Below are 18,812 nucleotides of genomic sequence, written 5' to 3'. Positions count from 1 at the left end.
CCTGAGATCTAAGTCTACATTGCAAGGCCCAATCCAGAAATGGGCTCTGCCATGGAAACCTCTGGCCTTCCGCGGGAGTAGGGGCTGCTGGGGAAGAGCAGCACAGGGAATCGGGTCAGGGCAGGGGGCTGGAGGAGAATCCCCAAGGTCTGTGGTATAGTCCTGAGCACGCAGCTGCTGAGTTTTAGAGGTATAATATCTGGGGAGGGGGAGGGGAATGAACAGATTTCCCCAGTATTCCTAGGTAGGCAAAATACCAGTGATGGTAGACGATGGTGTAAGTGTTTAGTTTTTATTTCTCACACAGGAATAGCAGATCTAAATCATTCTACAGTGCTTGGACTTTGACCAAAGCAATGGGAAGGAAAAAAAGATCAAAATAAAACTGAGGGGCAGTATCCATTATCTGTGTGGTCATTTTCCAGGGGGATATTCAAAGCCTCTGATATTCCTGCTTCTTCTGACTTTGGCACTTCCCCATGCTCTGTAAAAGAGAAAGAGCAAAGCCATTTCCATGTTGAGTGTCACAGTATTTTCCTTAACTCCCCAGCTGCTGGAATCATGTGATCACTTGAGAAACTCAGCTTTTATTAAGAAAGAAAGAAAGAAAGAAAGAAAGAAAGAAAGAAAGAAAGGTTCCTATCCCTTTGTGAGGGGGTGTCCTCCACACACAAAGCCTGAAGGGGTAAATTAGGCCAATTAAGTTGCTTCTGGAGGAAAGCCAGGGACTGCTAAAGCCTAATTGCTGATGAAGTCCTGCTGGGGGAGGAGCTGGGCCGGGTTAATAAAGCCAGGAAGTTGGCAGCAGAAAGGGGGCTGTGGGGAAAGTAGTCTGTAGTCCTGTTCTGGGAGAGGGGATGCGTGTTTGGGGCTATGGGGTTTAATCTACAGTTACTGCCTGGGAGGAGGGGGTTTGGACTGGCAAACCCAGAAATTGGGGGAACCAGAAGGTCAAGATCAGAAGTAGGAAGGTGTCCAGGAAAAGAGCAACAGGGTCTGAGGGAAGGCAGACCACAGTTGCAGGTATGCAGGATGGACCCAGGTTCTCCTGCCAGCTACTAGGGAAGTGGCATGGACCAGGCAGTGGAGCTCTGACTCCCTAGGACTGCTGTTGGGAGATCTTTTGTTACCCTGGAAGGGGGGGACTATAGTGACCTGACCGGAGGACTGAGTCCTGAAGAAGCAGCGTCCTGTGTGCCAGAGAAAGAGGGAGACCATGGGCCAAGGAACCAACAGGAGGGAGTATCAGATCTGGAACTAGCTAATTCCCAGAGCAACCTGGTGGAGGTGCTCCAAGGGTGGGTGAATCCCATGACACCTTTTTGTTTCTATGTGCACTGATTTGGGGGGCCTGACTCAAGATATTTAAATGTGTGGGTGGGTGACCCTGCATAGCAGTGGCAGATAAGATGCTGGCCTCTGGATACATAGACATCTCCTTTGTATAGAAGGGTTACGTGCATGGGCCCAGCCTGCAATGAGCTCTGCATGGGGGGACTCCTGCCCCCGCACAGAGACCTGGGAGGTCAGTGGGGGCCTGTGAAGGCACATGGGATCTTGATGCAGGATTGGGCACTCAGGGCTTCTGGGCTCCAATGGAAGTTGATGGGCGTAGCAGGCACCCAGCACCTCTGACACGCTGGCCCTAAGGGGATGGTTTCAAAGCCCCTAGGGGAGGTGGATGTTCAGTTTCTATCAATGTCAATGGGAAATGGGCACCCAAATCCCATAGCCTATTCTAGGAATTTCAGCTCAAATCTCCAGGTAGCCCCCTGTGGAATAAATATGAAGGGCCTGATATCAACAGCCCTAAGTCCCAGTGAGTTCCTTGTGAGCCAGGAAGGGGCCCAGGTAATACAGGGACACTGTCATCTCTGTAGCTGTCCCACGGGGCACCTATGGGGAGAAGCCTGGGGCCCCAGAATCTCCACACCTGCCATTTCCAGACTGCACTGGTGATGAATGGGTTCCTCTTGGGACTGGACTCGGCGGGATCCCCTTCTTGTTGCCCAGTCCCCGTCTCGGCTCAGCTCTGCACTGACTGTCTGGGACATCCCTGTTGGGGAGACCTGAAGGGTGGGGAAATTCCCCAAAGGCCTAGACAGAGCCATCAGCTCCACTCCCGCCTTGTGGCCAGGGAAGCAGGGCCTTCCCAGGGGCTGCCATTTGGAACAGACTGGCTCAGCAAGCGGGATGCCAGGAGCTTGCTGCAGCTTTGTCACTGCTGTGTACAAATGCAGGCTTGAGCAGGGAAGAGGCTCTGCAGCTAGCCAGAGGCAAAGACCCGATGCTGCTGAGTCACTGCTCCATTGCCTGGCTGGACAGTTCCTCTGCTCCCAAAGGATGCACCTAGTGCTCTGATCTGAAGGGGGAGGGAGAGCTCAGTGGTTTGAGCATTGGCCTGCTAGCCCCAGGGTTGTGAGTTCAATCCTTGAGGGGGCCACTTAGGGATCTGGGGCAAAAATTAGGGATTGGACCTGCTTTGAGCAGGGGGTTGGACTAAATGACCTCCTCAGGTCCCTTCCAACCCTGATAATCTATGATCCCAGAGGGTCTCTAACCACTTACCTACTGGATGCAGAGTATCCTCAACTGGGGGGCCCTCCACGGCCTCCTGCTGAGTCCCACCAGACAGCTCTTGAGCCACAGATAAGGCGGGCTCCTCCTCATGGTGCCCTGGAGATCCCTGTGCTTTCTCTGGGGGTTCCTTCTCCACCTCCTCTTGCACTTCAGGCTGAGGCTCCGGCTCTGTATCCTGCTGTTGGCCTCTTCTTCTTCCAGCTCCTCGGCCCCTCTTTGGCCCTTTGCTCTTTCCCCGCTCTCTGTCGGAACAGTACAGCGTCTCGCACAGCGCCATGAACCAGGGGACAGCCCTCGCGGGCACAAAGGAGAGGGAAGCCCCCAGCTGCCAGGCACTGTCAGTGGGAGCTGGGCGGTGGGTTCCCCTGTGCAGAGCGCTTTGTCGGTGTAGCTGTACTGCTGTGCTCTGCGAGCAAAGAGCTCCTGCTGTGGACACAGCTAGGCCAGTAGCCCTCAGCGCTGGTGCAGCTTATTCCAGCCACTCCTCTTCTCCCCCGGCCCACGCACCCCAAACTCTACTGCCAGAAGTGCACTTCTGCTGCTATAGCTGGCAGCACTAGGGGCTTTGGCTGGCACAGCTGCATCCCTCGCAGGCCACACAGAGCCGCGCTGGCCAAAGTCTGTCGCTAGACCTGGCCTGGGCCTTAGTGCCTCTCCCCTTTGTCTCTGTAACCTAGAAGTGGGCAAACTTGCTATTCTGGGTGAGAAATCACTGCCTGGGAAAATAACGCACCGTGGCCGGCACAGCCTTCCCTATGGATTGATGCACACAGCTGGTGAATTCTGAGCTTGCCTGGGTAATAGGGGCTCACGCCTAAAGCCAAGTGTCTTGCCAGCAGTCTGACACAGGGGCTTGCCTGAAGCCTCTGCCTAGGTGGGTCCAGGGCTTAGCCCCTTCTGAGCGGGGCCTGAAGCCATGATGGAATGTTGGGAACAGCTGTTCAGATCTTAGAAGTGAACTGAGAGATAGTGTGTGAGACAGGGCAATATCCTGGACAAATCTTATTGAATTACATTTATGTATCCATGTGGGCCAGGGATTGTCTGTAATTCCATGGGGGAGGGGGAATCACAGCCCTCCAGGAACTAACCATGGGAGGTGAGTAGGCAAAATCACACCTCCAGAGCAGTACCACCAACTGGAGAGAGGCTTACACATACTGGTTCAAGCTGGATTCTCCAGGGACCAGCAGCCAAAGAAAGGACTTCAGGTTAAATATCCTGAGTTTAAACTGACTCGGGGCCTTCTTCCTGAACCAGTAAATGGACCAGATCTCTGGTCCCAAGGGGCCCCCAGTCCTTAGGGAGAAGTTGGAAGGAATTTAGCCTACTGAGACAGCATAAGACTGAGAGGGCTTGTTCTGAGTTGAAGCTGGGGTGAAGTTCTGACCGCAGGAAAATCCTTCAGTGGGGTTTGAAGGACTTGCTGGAGTCAAGGTGATCTCTGGTGAGCTCACTGGCATGTGTGTATGTTCTTTTCCTGTTTTCCTGTTTTCTCTGGCATGCTTTCACCTTAAGAATAAATGTGCTTGCTTAGGCAGAGCCGTGTAGTAACTTAACTATGGCAACTACCCTGTTTGCCATCTCTGAGGAGAAAAGTCAAGCAGGCTGCATAGGCCGCCAGACGGCTGGGGCTCTCCCAGTGTAGGCAGGGAGCTGTGCAGTCTGGTCAGGAGGGAGAAAGATGGCTGGGAAGTTGGGAGCCTACAGTGGGTGCCCTTGCTGGGCCACAGCAAGGGAAAACAGGGGCAGGTGCCGTGAGCTGCGATGGTGTGGTCACCGGAGATAGGGCTAGATGGCCCAGTCCAGAGCAAAGGAGCAGGAGCAGCCCTGAGAGGCAGCGTGACTCTCACCCACCCCGAATCACAATTTCTCCTTCCTGCCCAAGGTCTCCCACAGCTGCCAAGTTTTGTGTGGTGCCATGTCTGACCATTTATGCAAATTATTTAATGAGCTACTTTGCATATGCACAATCTGCATATCACAATAAGTGCCAGCTTACGGTCAACACGCTCTGCCTGGAGCAGTGGTGGGAGATAGGACATGGAGCTGCACACCACTTGGAAGCTCTGAGGCGGGGGCAGGTGGAGGGGTGGGTAGGCTGGAGGGTGTCTGGGGCACCAGAGGAGGTGGGGATGGTGCTGGGGTGTCTGGGTCAGTGGGGGCTAGAGGGTAGATGAGGAGGCTGATGTGTATCAAGTCCTACCTGGGGGCTGGCAGGGGACTAGGGCTGTCTTTGGGGGTTGGTGGGGGGATGTCTGCATGAGGGAGCCTGGGACTAGTATTGAGACCCTTTACTTTCTGTCCACCAGCCTGGCCACCTGCTGCAGAATAGCCCCATTGCTCGTATGGCATGATCTGGAGCCCTACTGTATGCAGCACCCTCGGTAAAACCCCATGGCTGCGTTGGCCAGCGGGTTGGCTTTCCCCCATGTGCTCTGTCAGTGATCCCTGAGCTCACCAGGACGTGTGAATGTTTGACCAGCAGAAGATTTGGATCTGTGGGTCCTTTCTTTACTTGTGCTCCTCCCCTGGGCAGTAGTGCGTAGCGGCGTTCATTGCACTTACCACTGCACATGTTCAAAGGGACAGGGCTAGACGACTTGGCCTTCGGGGCCCCACCCTGAGCCGGGGTGGTGTGTAGGTGGCATCCCACGAGTAGCCCTTGGAGGAGAGTTACAGCCCTGCAGCTCTCAGTGGGGGCTCATCTCTCTCACCCAGCACCAGCTCAGCTGTGCTGGATCAGACCCCAGGCTCTGCCCACTTCCCGCTCTGCCAGAGGGGACTCCCCATAACAGTGCAAAGGGGTTCTTCTGCCACCCACCCCTATGTGAGCACATAGTCCAAGTCACAGTGTGGCAGGTGGCCATTCCCTGTATACAAGGGGTGCTTCCCTGTCGCTAAGATAAAATTTCCCCAGGGTGTAAGTATAATTTACCCCAGAACCCACTGGACAGTATCTTTCTCCTGTGCCTCCGCTTTCCTTTTCCTCAGCAGCTCTCGGTCTCTCAGGCGGCGTGTGATGGCCCCTACAAGAACAGACCAAGTGTAAATGTGGTGCCATGACTGAAGACTAACCTGTGATAAGTCTTCCTGGCGATGACAGGGACACAGCAAGGTGAGTCGAGTGGGAGCACCCTGGGGTGGGGCCTGCTAGTGGAAGGGAGTCACCTCAGCCAGACAGCGAGCTATCATGTAAATAACACCCGGGACAGAAGTGCACTAGAGGCCACAGATAAGGGGCAAGTGATCACATCCTTCATGCTGCAAATAACACCTTAATGAAAGCAGATGGGCTTTGGGGATGGACTGGACATGCCCAGCTTCTTGGACAATAGCTCCCACCTGGCAGCAGTGGGTCCTGCATCCAGAACATTGTCTCCCATTAAATCATTGCATAGCAGCTAGTTGGAAAGCCTGCAGGCTGTTAACCCAAAGCCCATTGGATTGGCAGGGTGACATTCGGTCTCTCCCTTCCCTTGTCTGTTAGTTAGTCTCACCCTTGGCTCCCTTGGCTCTGAGTGGGCCTGGACATGTGGCGTTACCTCCCTCTGAGTTGAATTTGCTGCTATTTGAAGGCTCATGTATGTATTGCTCATCTGTACTTGGAGAACTGCCAGGTATTCATGAATCCCAAGGTTTACCCTGTTCTACCTACACGGAGTATTCATTGTGGCCTAGTGGATACACACTGGTGGCCTGGGACTCATCAGACCTGCATTCTAATCCCAGCTCTGCAACTGGCTGCTGGATGACCCTGGGGAAGTCTCTTTGAACTGCATTCAAAAAAGAATGAGAAGTTCGTGGAGGGTAGGTCCATCGGTGGCTATTAGCCAGGTGGTCAGGGATGTAATCCCATGCTCTGGGTGTCCCTAGCCTCTGGCTGCCAAAGCTGGGAGTAGACGACAGAGGATGGATCACTAGCTGATTGCCTGTTCTGTTCATTCCCTTTGGGGCACCTGGCACTGGCCACTGTCGGAAAACAGGATCCAAGGCTAGATGGACCTTTGGTCTGACCCAGTGTGGCCATTCTTACTTCCTGTCAGTAATGACGCTGACCTCCTCTACAAAGTTCTTTGAGATCTACTAGTGAGAGGAGTCAGGGATCCCTATCTGACAATCTGCAGTAGGTGCTCACACGTGGCTCTTCTCACAGCTCCTCTCCTGTGGAAGGGCCAGATCCTGCGAGAGGCGATGCACCCTGGCCCGGATCTGGCAGTACGGGAACGCACTCAGAATGCTCAGTGGGCGAGCAGTCCTGATGGGGGCAGGGAGAGGCTCAGTCAGGAGTGAGTTCCTGGGCTTTGTTGGCACGGGGCCGGAGTGCTTGGCACCTGGCAGGACTGAGGCCTAATGAGTTTCAGCCAGTCAGGGAACAGGAACATTTCTGTCCGACAGGGCTGAGCACTCACTGCAGGGAATAATGACAGACACAGGGTATGTCTGCACTGCGATTAGACACCTGCACTGGCTGGCCCATGCCAGCTGGCTCAAGCAAAGGGGCTATGTCATTGTGATGTTTAGGTTTGGTCTGGAGTCTGGGTTCTAGGACCCTGCAAGATGGGACCGTCTCAGAGCTCCGGCTGCAGCCTGAACCTGAATGTCTACACCACGATGAAACAGCCCGCAGCCCAAGCCAGCCTGAGTCAGCTGGCACGGGCCAGCTGCAGGGTCTGATTGCACTGTAGATGCACCCAGAGTGACTCCATGGGCTGAAGGCTGTTTGCAGAAAGGAGGACACAATTCCCCACTGTGCAGGGCCCAGCACAAGACCCCAGTTAAACCCTGTGTGAAAGGCTCCAGTGGGCACAGGGCCGGGCACATCACCCATTCATGAGTTACTCCTCACTGCCCCTGTGGTCTAGTGGTTTTGGGCTCAGTGACTTGCCCAGTGTCACATGGCTGGCCAGTGGTAGATCTGGGGACAGAATTCAGGGCTGAAACCCTAATGCCTGCTGTCCATGGCAAAACTCCTATTGACTTCACTGGGGCCAGGATTTCCACCCCAATCTCCTAACCCCCAGCCCCAAAGTTATCCTTGTGGTACGGACATCTGCCCACTAGGAACACCGAGTCACCAAGTTGTGGTAACTTGGTCCGAATGTACATGCCTTGATTCTCCCTCCCTATGCCTCATCTGCGAGTGCAACACAAACAAGGCTCATGGCAGAGCTGCTAGCATACTCCTTTGCTGAGACTCAGAGCAGCAGATGTGCCATGCAGGCAGGAAAAAATGCATCTCTAGCAAGGGACGGTGTGAAGTCAGGAGTAAGGAATGAGGCATGCAATATACATTTTAAAAGAATAAATGAGTTGTGACTTTCATAATTTCAAACAGACCTACACAATAGCATTCCTGAATACACACTAAACTAAAGACAGACAACTGTTCTAAATAATTACACCTTCCAGCCAACAGCCTCAAAGCACATTAATGCATTAAGCTTCCCAAACAAGCCCTGGGAGAACCAAGAAGGGCTGTTATCACCAAATGGAGAAACTGAGGCAAAGTGACTTGGTCACAAGGAATCTGACTATTCTGGGAATAGAGCCAGCATCTCTTGACTGCCCAGCTGGTGTGCTAAGCCAAGAATAGCCTTCTCTGGATCAGTATCTCTGAACAGGAGGGAATAATGGGAAATTAACTCTGGGAATGCTGCTTTCACGTGCTTTGGATCCCACCCTGAGCTGAGCACCAGGGTCCAGAATTACCATTACTACAGTAATGCCTGAATGCCTCCTCATGCTGGGCCCCAGAGAGACCCAGTAAGAGACAGTCCCCATCCATGAGAAGCTCACAATCCAAACAGACGATACGGAAGGGGTGGGAGATCACAATGTGATTCAAAATGTGTAATAGAAAGAGGACAATATGTAGTAAGGGGTGTGTGCCGTAGCCTGATCGTCGTATACAAGGGCAGAGGCTGCCGTTAATTCTCAGCACATGAACGTTGTGAAATATCCCCTTCTAAATGTATAAAATGCCATATTGACAATCCCTAATAACAATGCCCCTCCAAAGGAATTACTTTAGGGACATGCCATGGCTTTCAGTGATCAGTGGATAACCTGTTGTCTGCCAAATAGTAAAGCAGCAGGAGATTTGCTGAGAAGACTGGTTATGTCGAATGGTAGAAGGACGCTCGCAGGGCTGACGGGATGAATTCACTGATGGTTATTAAACCAGGATGCATTTAGCTGGTGATGCATGTTATACTTTGCATGTGTAACCGAGATCAATTCCTTATTTCTTTTTGCGAGCTAAGAGACTGTCAAAACTTGCTGAGAAACAAACTGAGAAAAATATTCTAGGCTAAGTGTAATAAAACCTGTGCCACCTTTACACACCAGCCTAAGCAAGTTGTTTTTGACTAATCAGTCCAAGACCTCCAGCCCATCTTTTGTTGCTCTAAGAGAGGACTGAACGGCTGATAAGCAGACTGACGAGGGTTTGCATGCATTCTATTATCCACAGTCCCCAGATGTTGGCATTTGAAGTCTGGTGTATGAAGTCCCCCTATTGCTTGTGAGAGGCCTGTTTAAACTGGAATGGCAAAATGTCTTGTTGCTTAAAATACCCTGGTATCTCTGATTTCAGCTGCATGCTTGCAAACCCTCCCCCTGCAGAGGTTTCACTACACACCTGATTCCAAGACCTGTGTGCAGGTAAAAGCAATAACTTAGATGGGTTTCACAGCACATGGCAGTGCTTTGCATTAACCATCTCACTCACAGGACAGAAACCTGATGCAAAATGCCCATATTCTTTAACAAAAGAACACTGATACACACAGTAAAGTCCAGATCAAAGAGGCATAAAATTCTATATAGCCCTACTGGGTATTTGTAATGGCACAGGATTCTGACCGTTCTGAGAAGCATTTCCAAATGCTTGTCCCCTTTGCAACAATGAGAAAAATAACCTGACTGTTGTTTTGTGCAGGGCAATCATCTGTTTCTTCCATACTCTGTATACCAAGCATCTACTGTAGCTTACATACATAGTTTTGATCATTTAAATCTTTTTTGGTATGCTATTAGTATGCAATTTTATCTCCTTTCTGCTAAGAAATCTAGTGACGCATTAGACTATAACAAGCTCCCGTTCCACCACTCATGACATTAACTTGGTAATGTTACCTGGCTCAGTGTGTTCCTCTCTGGCTGGTGGAGGCTGCTGGGAAGATTCCGAGTAAGGATGGTCCTTTTCTAAGCCCTCCATTTTTCTTTGCTGTTTGTTGCTGGGGTTCTGGGTTTTAACTAAAAAGCAGCTTAGCTGTGCAGTAAGGGCCTCAGGAGTTAGGCTACATACTGCAAAAGGAGTAGTTAGAGAAAAACACAGCCCGCCCACGCAACATGGCTTATCTGGCCTGGCCACTGGTCTGGTACTGCTGTTCTTCTTATCATGTCACAGAGCTGGGGGAGCCTGGGCTCATGTCCTGTCGTCTTGCTGCAAAGGAACATTAGTGTGCTTCTTCACGACTGGTGCTCCTCAAACAGGAAGTTAAGAGCGGCTGATGCTGTTGTGTGTAGAGACCCTCTTGTTTAATAAGGTGTGGGGAGGGAACTAAGCAGTCCCTTCTACTTGCCCTTCTGCCTCTCACATCAAATGGCAGCAAGCCCAACACAAAGGAGGCATTGCCCCAGGCAGAGGGCTCTCGTTTGAGGTCTTAAGTGGGACATAAGTGGCCATAGGCCTTCAGCACAGGGGTGAACTTCACTTTCAGAGGACACTGGTGCATCTCCAATCTTCGGGGTAGAGCATGTAAAGACAACCAGCTTTGCCCCCAGGGAAAGACTTTTGTGGCTGGGCATGGCCTCCCAGGCAGTTCCTGCTTTCTGAGCTGTCAGTTCTCCACAAGCCTGTGCGTGGAGTGTCTCTCCCAGTCCGCGGCCCGCTTTGTGAGAATGTTGGTGACACCCGCTCAGCAGGCACCGTGCACACCCTTCTGTGCCCTCGGTGCTGCATTTTAAGCAGTCCTTCCCAGTCTTGCCCTTAATCAGATCATGTTAGTCCTCTTACTTGCAATACCAAGGCCCCAACCCAGCAAAACACTTAGGCATGTGCAGAGGACGGGAGGAATGGTACCCCAGTGCAGACCTGACCTGGGTCCATCTGCCATTGGAGAGAGGAGAGACCCGGGGGGGGGGGGGGGGAACTGTCAGTAGGAAGTCCACGGTATGGTGCATGGGAGAACAGGCCCTCTGGAGCCACAGTTGTAGGCAACGAAAGTGAAGATGAACAAAGGCGGTAACATATGTGCAGGCCACTGTGAGGCCAAGAAGGGGAAGGTAAGCCCTGGCTGGAACAGAAGAACTGGCGGTGGAGACCATCCGTTCTTGTACGGTCTCTGGAACCTGTGCTCTGGTAGATAGGCCCGTGCGAAGACTACATTGATGTGGGCCCCAATGAATTCTAGGGACTGTTTGGGATCCAAAGTCAATTTTCTGATGTTTATGCTCATCCTTAGGGAGGCGAAGAGTGTGAGCAGCTTGACTGGAGATTGAGGATTGAGCCTCCTCTTTGAATCATGCTGCTATCAGCCAGTTGCTGCGATAAGGGAATATAAGGACCCCTTGGTGCTGAAGGTAGGCCACCACTACCGAGGGAACTTTGGTGAAGACCCGTGGAGCAGCGGTGAAGCCGAAAGGTAGAACCATGTATTGGAAGTGTTGAGTTTCTGCCATGAAGCTCAAATGCCTGTGGATAGTCTGGATATCCATGTGAAAGTATGCATCCTGCACATCAAGAGCTGTAAACCGCTTTCATGTTCTCTCCACAGGTACCGTTGCGGAGAGTGGACCAAATGATATGTCTGGGGCGAGAAAGCAGAAGGAGACTCCGCTGGTTGGAAGGCATGAGATGTGATGTCCTGAGGTTGGGGGTTCCACGACCACCACTCCCAAGAGGAGAAGGCGGGTGGTGGTGGTCGGGGACTCTCTCCTCCGGGGGACTGAGTCATCTATCTGCCGCCCTGACCGGGAAAACCGAGAAGTCTGCTGCTTGCCAGGGGCTAGGATTCGTGATGTGACGGAGAGACTGCCGAGACTCATCAAGCCCTCGGATCGCTACCCCTTCCTGCTTCTCCACGTGGGCACCAATGATACTGCCAAGAATGACCTTGAGCGGATCACTGCGGACTACGTGGCTCTGGGAAGAAGGATAAAGGAGTTGGAGGCGCAAGTGGTGTTCTTGTCCATCCTTCCTGTGGAAGGAAAAGGCCTGGGTAGGGACCGTCGAATCGTCGAAGTCAACGAATGGCTATGCAGGTGGTGTCGGAGAGAAGGCTTTGGATTCTTTGACCATGGGATGGTGTTCCATGAAGGAGGAGTGCTGGCCAGAGACGGGCTCCATCTTACGAAGAGAGGGAAGAGCATCTTTGCCAGCAGGCTGGCTAACCTAGTGAGGAGGGCTTTAAACTAGGTTCACCGGGGGAAGGAGACCAAAGCCCTGAGGTAAGTGGGAAAGCGGGATACCGGGAGGAAGCACAGGCAGGAATGTCTGTGAGGGGAGGGCTCCTGCCTCATACTGGGAATGAGGGGCGATCAACAGGTTATCCCAAGTGCTTATATACGAATGCACAAAGCCTTGGAAACAAGCAGGGAGAACTGGAGGTCCTGGTGATGTCAAGGAACTATGACGTGATTGGAATAACAGAGACTTGGTGGGATAACTCACATAACTGGAGTACTGTCATGGATGGTTATAAACTGTTCAGGAAGGACAGGCAGGGCAGAAAAGGTGGAGGAGTAGCACTGTATGTAAGGGAGCAGTATGACTGCTCAGAGCTCCGGTACGAAACTGTAGAAAAACCTGAGTGTCTCTGGATTAAGTTTAGAAGTGTGAGCAACAAGAGTGATGTAGTGGTGGGAGTCTGCTATAGACCACCGGACCAGGGGGATGAGGTAGATGAGGCTTTCCTCCGGCAGCTCACGGAAGCTACTAGATCGCATGCCCTGATTCTCATGGGTGACTTTAATTTTCCTGATATCTGCTGGGAGAGCAATACAGCGGTGCATAGACAATCCAGGAAGTTTTTGGAAAGCGTAGGGGACAATTTCCTGGTGCAAGTGCTAGAGGAGCCAACTAGGGGGGGCGCTTTTCTTGACCTGCTGCTCACAAACCGGGTAGAATTAGTGGGGGAAGCAAAAGTGGATGGGAATCTGGGAGGCAGTGACCATGAGTTGGTTGAGTTCAGGATCCTGACGCAGGGAAGAAAGGTAAGCAGCAGGATACGGACCCTGGACTTCAGGAAAGCAGACTTCGACTCCCTCAGGGAACGGATGGCCAGGATCCCCTGGGGGACTAACTTGAAGGGGAAAGGAGTCCAGGAGAGCTGGCTGTATTTCAAGGAATCCCTGTTGAGGTTACAGGGACAAACCATCCCGATGAGTCGAAAGAATAGTAAATATGGCAGGCGACCAGCTTGGCTTAATGGTGAAATCCTAGCGGATCTTAAACATAAAAAAGAAGCTTACAAGAAGTGGAAGGTTGGACATATGACCAGGGAAGAGTATAAAAATATTGCTCGGGCATGTAGGAATGATATCAGGAGGGCCAAATCACACCTGGAGCTGCAGCTAGCAAGAGATGTCAAGAGTAACAAGAAGGGTTTCTTCAGGTATGTTGGCAACAAGAAGAAAGCCAAGGAAAGTGTGGGCCCCTTACTGAATGAGGGAGGCAACCTAGTGACAGAGGATGTGGAAAAAGCTAATGTACTCAATGCTTTTTTTGCCTCTGTTTTCACTAACAAGGTCAGCTCCCAGACTGCTGCGCTGGGCATCACAAAATGGGGAAGAGATGGCCAGCCCTCTGTGGAGATAGAGATGGTTAGGGACTATTTAGAAAAGCTGGACGTGCACAAGTCCATGGGGCCGGACGAGTTGCATCCGAGAGTGCTGAAGGAATTGGCGGCTGTGATTGCAGAGCCATTGGCCATTATCTTTGAAAACTCGTGGCGAACGGGGGAAGTCCCGGATGACTGGAAAAAGGCTAATGTAGTGCCAATCTTTAAAAAAGGGAAGAAGGAGGATCCTGGGAACTACAGGCCAGTCAGCCTCACCTCAGTCCCTGGAAAAATCATGGAGCAGGTCCTCAAAGAATCAATCCTGAAGCACTTGCATGAGAGGAAAGTGATCAGGAACAGCCCGCATGGATTCACCAAGGGAAGGTCATGCCTGACTAATCTAATCGCCTTTTATGATGAGATTACTGGTTCTGTGGATGAAGGGAAAGCAGTGGATGTATTGTTTCTTGACTTTAGCAAAGCTTTTGACACGGTCTCCCACAGTATTCTTGTCAGCAAGTTAAGGAAGTATGGGCTGGATGAATGCACTATAAGGTGGGTAGAAAGCTAGCTAGATTGTCGGGCTCAACGGGTAGTGATCAATGGCTCCAAGTCTAGTTGGCAGCCGGTGTCAAGTGGAGTGCCCCAGGGGTCGGTCCTGGGGCCGGTTTTGTTCAATATCTTCATAAATGATCTGGAGGATGGTGTAGATTGCACTCTCAGCAAATTTGCGGATGATACTAAACTGGGAGGAGTGGTAGAAATGCTGGAGGGGAGGGATAGGATACAGAAGGACCTAGACAAATTGGAGGATTGGGCCAAAAGAAATCTGATGAGGTTCAATAAGGATAAGTGCAGGGTCCTGCACTTAGGACGGAAGAACCCAATGCACCGCTACAGACTAGGGGCCGAATGGCTAGGCAGCAGTTCTGCGGAAAAGGACCTAGGGGTGACAGTGGACGAGAAGCTGGATATGAGTCAGCAGTGTGCCCTTGTTGCCAAGAAGGCCAATGGCATTTTGGGATGTATAAGTAGGGGCATAGCGAGCAGATCGAGGGACGTGATCGTTCCCCTCTATTCGACATTGGTGAGGCCTCATCTGGAGTACTGTGTCCAGTTTTGGGCCCCACACTACAAGAAGGATGTGGATAAATTGGAGAGAGTCCAGCAAAGGGCAACAAAAATGATTAGGGGTCTAGAACACATGACTTATGAGGAGAGGCTGAGGGAGCTGGGATTGTTTAGTCTGCAGAAGAGAAGAATGAGGGGGGATTTGATAGCTGCTTTCAACTACCTGAAAGGGGGTTCCAAAGAGGATGGCTCTAGACTGTTCTCAATGGTATCAGATGACAGAACGAGGAGTAATGGTCTCAAGCTGCAGTGGGGGAGGTTTAGATTGGATATTAGGAAAAACTTTTTCACTAAGAGGGTGGTGAAACACTGGAATGCGTTACCTAGGGAGGTGGTAGAATCTCCTTCCTTAGAGGTTTTTAAGGTCAGGCTTGACAAAGCCCTGGCTGGGATGATTTAACTGGGAATTGGTCCTGCTTTGAGCAGGGGGTTGGACTAGATGACCTTCTGGGGTCCCTTCCAACCCTGATATTCTATGATTCTAAACCACATGCCTTTTTTCAAGCAAAGTTATGACAGTTGCTAGGGCGACCATACTAAACTTTGGCTTGCATATGAAGTGGTTGAGATGACTGAGGTCTAAGATCGGTCTCCACCCACCCTTCTTTTTGGGAACTAGCTGGAATAGAACCCTGCACCCTGATAGGTTGTAGGAGCAGGTTCTATCACTCAGCTTTGCAGCAGGGAGTCCACTTCTAAGGTGAGGACTGTGATGGGTTGGGTCACAGAAACCCCCTTGGGACTGCCACCTGATGTTCTGGGACTACCTCTGAGCCCGTTTTTTATGCCAGCTTGGGACTCCGGAACCCTGCCTTGTTGAGCCAGACACCCTAGCCTGCTGCAAACACAGACCCAGGTCTGAACCATGTCCCCCAAAGCTGCAGACTTAACTGAAAACAGCTTAAGAAGTGCTCCTGTCTCTAGCACCCAGATACCCAGCTCCCAATGGGATCAAACCCTAAATAAATCCATTTTACTCTGTATAAAGCTTATACAGGGTAAACTCATAAATTGTCGGCCCTCTATAACACTGATAGAGAGATATGCACAGCTGTTTGCTCCCCCACATATTAATTACTTACTGTGGATTAATTAATAAGCAAAAAGTGTTTTTATTAAATATAAAAGGTAGGATTTAAGTGGCTCCAAGTAATAACGGACAGAACAAAGTAAGTTACCAAGCAAAATAAAACAAAAACCCGCAAGTCCAAGCCTAATACAGTAGAAAACTGAATACAGATAAAATCTCACCCTCAGAGATGTTCCAATAAGCTTCTTTCGCAGACTAGGCTCCTTTCTAGTCTGGGCCCAATCATTTCCCCTGGTACAGTTCTTGTTAGCTCAGGTGGTAGTTAGGGGATTTCTCATGACTGCAGCCTCATTTGTTCTGTTCCACCCCCTTTAAGAGCTTTGGCACAAGGCGGGAATCTTTTGTCTCTCTAGGTCACCACCCCTCCTTCTAAATGGAAAAGCATCAGATTTAAGATGGATTCCAGTACCAGGTGACATGGTCACATGTCCTATGAGACCCCAAGCCTTCATTCTTCCCAGCCTGACTCACAGAAAGACTTGCAACTAAACAGAGCCATTTAACAGTCAATTGTCCTGGTTAATGAGAGTCACTAAGATTCCAAATCACCATTAATGGCCCACACTTTGCATAATTACAATAGGACCTCAGAGTTATATTTCATATTTCTATTTTCAGATACAAGAACAATACATTCATACAAATTGGATGACCACACTCAATAGATTATAAGCTTTGTAATGATACCTTACAAGAGATCTTTTGCATGAAGCATATTCCAGTTACATTATATTCACACTCATTAGATCATCGAGCTCAACGGGTAGTGATCAATGGTTCCATGTCTAGTTGGGAGCCGGTATCAAGTGAAGTGCCCCAAGGGTCGGTCCTGGGGCTGGTTTTGTTCAATATCTTATTAATGATTTGGAGAATGCCGTGGATTGCATCCTCAGCAAGTTTGCAGATGACACTAAACTGGGAGGAGAGAGAGGTTCGTTGGAGGGTAGGGATAGATACAGAGGGACCTGGGCAAATTAGAGGAATGGGCCAAAAGAAATCTGATGAGGTTCAACAAGGACAAGTGCAGAGTCCTGCATTTAGGAAGGAAGAATCCCATGCACCGCTACAGACTCGGGACCGAATGGCTCGTCAGCAGTTCTGCAGAAAAAGGACCTAAGGGTTACAGTGGATGAGAAGCTGGATATGAGTCAACAGTGTGCCCTTGTTGCCAAGAAGTCTAACGGCATTTTGGGCTGTATAAGTAGGGGCATTGCCAGCAGATCGAGGGACATGATCATTCCCTTCTATTCGGCATCGGTGAGGCCTCATCTGGAGTACTGTGTCCAGTTTTGGGCCCCACACTACAAGAAGGATGTGGAAAAACTGGAAAGCATCAGCGGAGGACAACAAAAATGATTAGGGGACTGGAACACATGACTTATGAGGAGAGGCTGAGGGAACTGGGATTGTTTAGTCTGCGGAAGAGAAGAATGAAGGGGGATTTGATAGCTGCTTTCAACTACCTGAAGGGGGGTTCCAAAGAGGATGGATCTAGACTGTTCTCAGTGGTAGCAGATGACAGAACGAGGAGTAATGGTCTCAAGTTGCAGTGGGGGAGGTTTAGGTTGGATATTGGGAAAAACTTTTCCACTAAGAGGGTGGTGAAGCATTGGAACGGGTTACCTAGGGAGGTGGTGGAATCTCCTTCCTTAGAGGTTTTTAAGGTCAGGCTTGACAAAGCCCTGGCTGGGATGATTTAATTGGGGCTTGGTCCTGCTTTGAGCAGGGGGTTGGACTAGATGACCTCCTGAGGTCCAACCCTGATATTCTATGTTTCTATGATTAGCATATTTTCATAAAATCATATGGAGTGCAACATCACAAGGACGCTGCCCTGAGAGTGGTCCCTGAGGTGTGGCCAGGGGACATGAGTGAGGTAGCATTGTGAACTCGATCGTAGGGCCATGTTGAATGACATCCAGGACCCACTTGCCCATCACTGCACTCCAAACTGGTAAGAAGAGTGCTAGGTGCCCCCTGAAGGGGGTGAGATGGGCGTGTGGCATGAGGCAAGGTGGTTGGTGGCTCTCTAGATGCACTCAGAGATATCACTTCTGCGAAGACTGAGTATGAGATGCTAAAGGCTGTGGAGATGAACCTAGAGAAGGGGGCCGTTGTGTTTTCTGTTATTTGTGAGAGGCTCATAGGGCTGCTGATGGAAGAACTGAGGAGTTCTGAATCATTGTGTCAGTGGTGGGCGATAAAACTCCAGTTGCTTGCCTTCTTTGTCCACCGGGGTGGAGCATGCATGGTGTTATCAGGCTCACTCCATGGCTGCCTGTGAGATGAGGAAATTGAAAGGGGGGGTGAGGGGACAGAAGCTCAGACCCCTTTGCAGGGACAGCGTACCTCTTCTCCGCCCCCTCCAGGGTGGGTGCCCAAGTGCAGTGGCAATGGAACATTTTTAGCCTTGGGTGTGCTCAAAGGCGGCACCTTTACCCTGTCCGCGCCCCCCTGCCCCCAAGCGGAGGCTGGGAGTAGGGCCGTGTCTCTGGGATGGGGGGACCCAGACAGAGGTCAGGGGGCTGGGGCTGTGGCCACAGCCGGGGGCGGGTGTGGAGCCAGGAGTGGAACCCTGGGCAGAGGCTGGCAGCCGGGACCCCACATGCAGGGCCGGGTGCGGGGCCCCAGGAGCAGGCTTGGGAGCAGTGGCCGGGACCCAAGCCCTAGGTACAGGGTTGGGGAGCGGAGGGCCGGGAGCAGGGCGCAGGGTCAGCTGGAGGGATGTGGGGGTGAGGGCTGGGTCTTGTTTCACAGGGTCTGTGTCTGGTTTTAGGGTGATATGAAATCTGGAAAAGAGGGCAGGAATCCCCAGGTGTTTCAAGAGGATGTCTGTGCACCAGGGATTCCCCAGTGCCTCACATCTAGCCCCTTTGTGTTGCTTCAGGGGGGGTGCACGGAAGAAAAGGGGCACCCTGTTGGCTAGAGGTGAGAACCAATGCCCGAGGAGCCCCGGGCACTGCGAGTGCCCTGATGAGGCCTGTCACAGACATGCCTAGGAACTAGCTGGCACAGTAGGAACAGAAGGGCAGGTGTGTGCAGCATGCACCCAAGGAGACCCATCCCAAATGGCACCAGCAAGGGAAGATGAATGGCACGTGGGCCTGATGGGGGGTCCCAAGTGAAAGACAGGGAGATCACACGACACACACGAGGGATTTCTCTGTTCCCCTAACCCTGAGTCAAGCATGATGCTTCCTGGCCATTGCCCTAGTCACAGGGGC

General features: G+C 51.3%; 1 protein-coding gene across 2 annotated transcripts; it reads right to left on the bottom strand.

The window, feature by feature from the left end:
- Nucleotides 1-276: 276 nt before the first annotated feature.
- HEMGN (hemogen) lies at nucleotides 277-9,962 on the bottom strand. 2 transcript variants are annotated; one of them, XM_048849755.2, is made up of 4 exons: nucleotides 9,721-9,962; nucleotides 5,519-5,609; nucleotides 2,569-2,822; nucleotides 277-484 (listed from the first exon to the last, which is right to left on the bottom strand). In XM_048849755.2, the coding sequence occupies exons 1-4, from the start codon at nucleotides 9,800-9,802 to the stop codon at nucleotides 375-377; spliced, it is 537 nt and encodes a 178-aa protein (XP_048705712.2). In that variant the 5' UTR covers nucleotides 9,803-9,962; the 3' UTR covers nucleotides 277-374. The 2 variants fall into 2 exon arrangements, with proteins under 2 accessions (XP_048705712.2, XP_048705713.2); XM_048849756.2 differs by having other exon boundaries at nucleotides 5,531-5,609; nucleotides 9,721-9,958.
- Between the last annotated feature and the right edge of the window lie 8,850 nt (nucleotides 9,963-18,812).

This window comes from Caretta caretta, chromosome 5 (assembly GCF_965140235.1).
Source record: "Caretta caretta isolate rCarCar2 chromosome 5, rCarCar1.hap1, whole genome shotgun sequence".
In the NCBI taxonomy this organism is placed as follows: domain Eukaryota; kingdom Metazoa; phylum Chordata; order Testudines; family Cheloniidae; genus Caretta; species Caretta caretta.
Note: the sequence above shows the minus strand (reverse complement) of the source record. Positions and strands in the feature narration are given on the sequence as shown.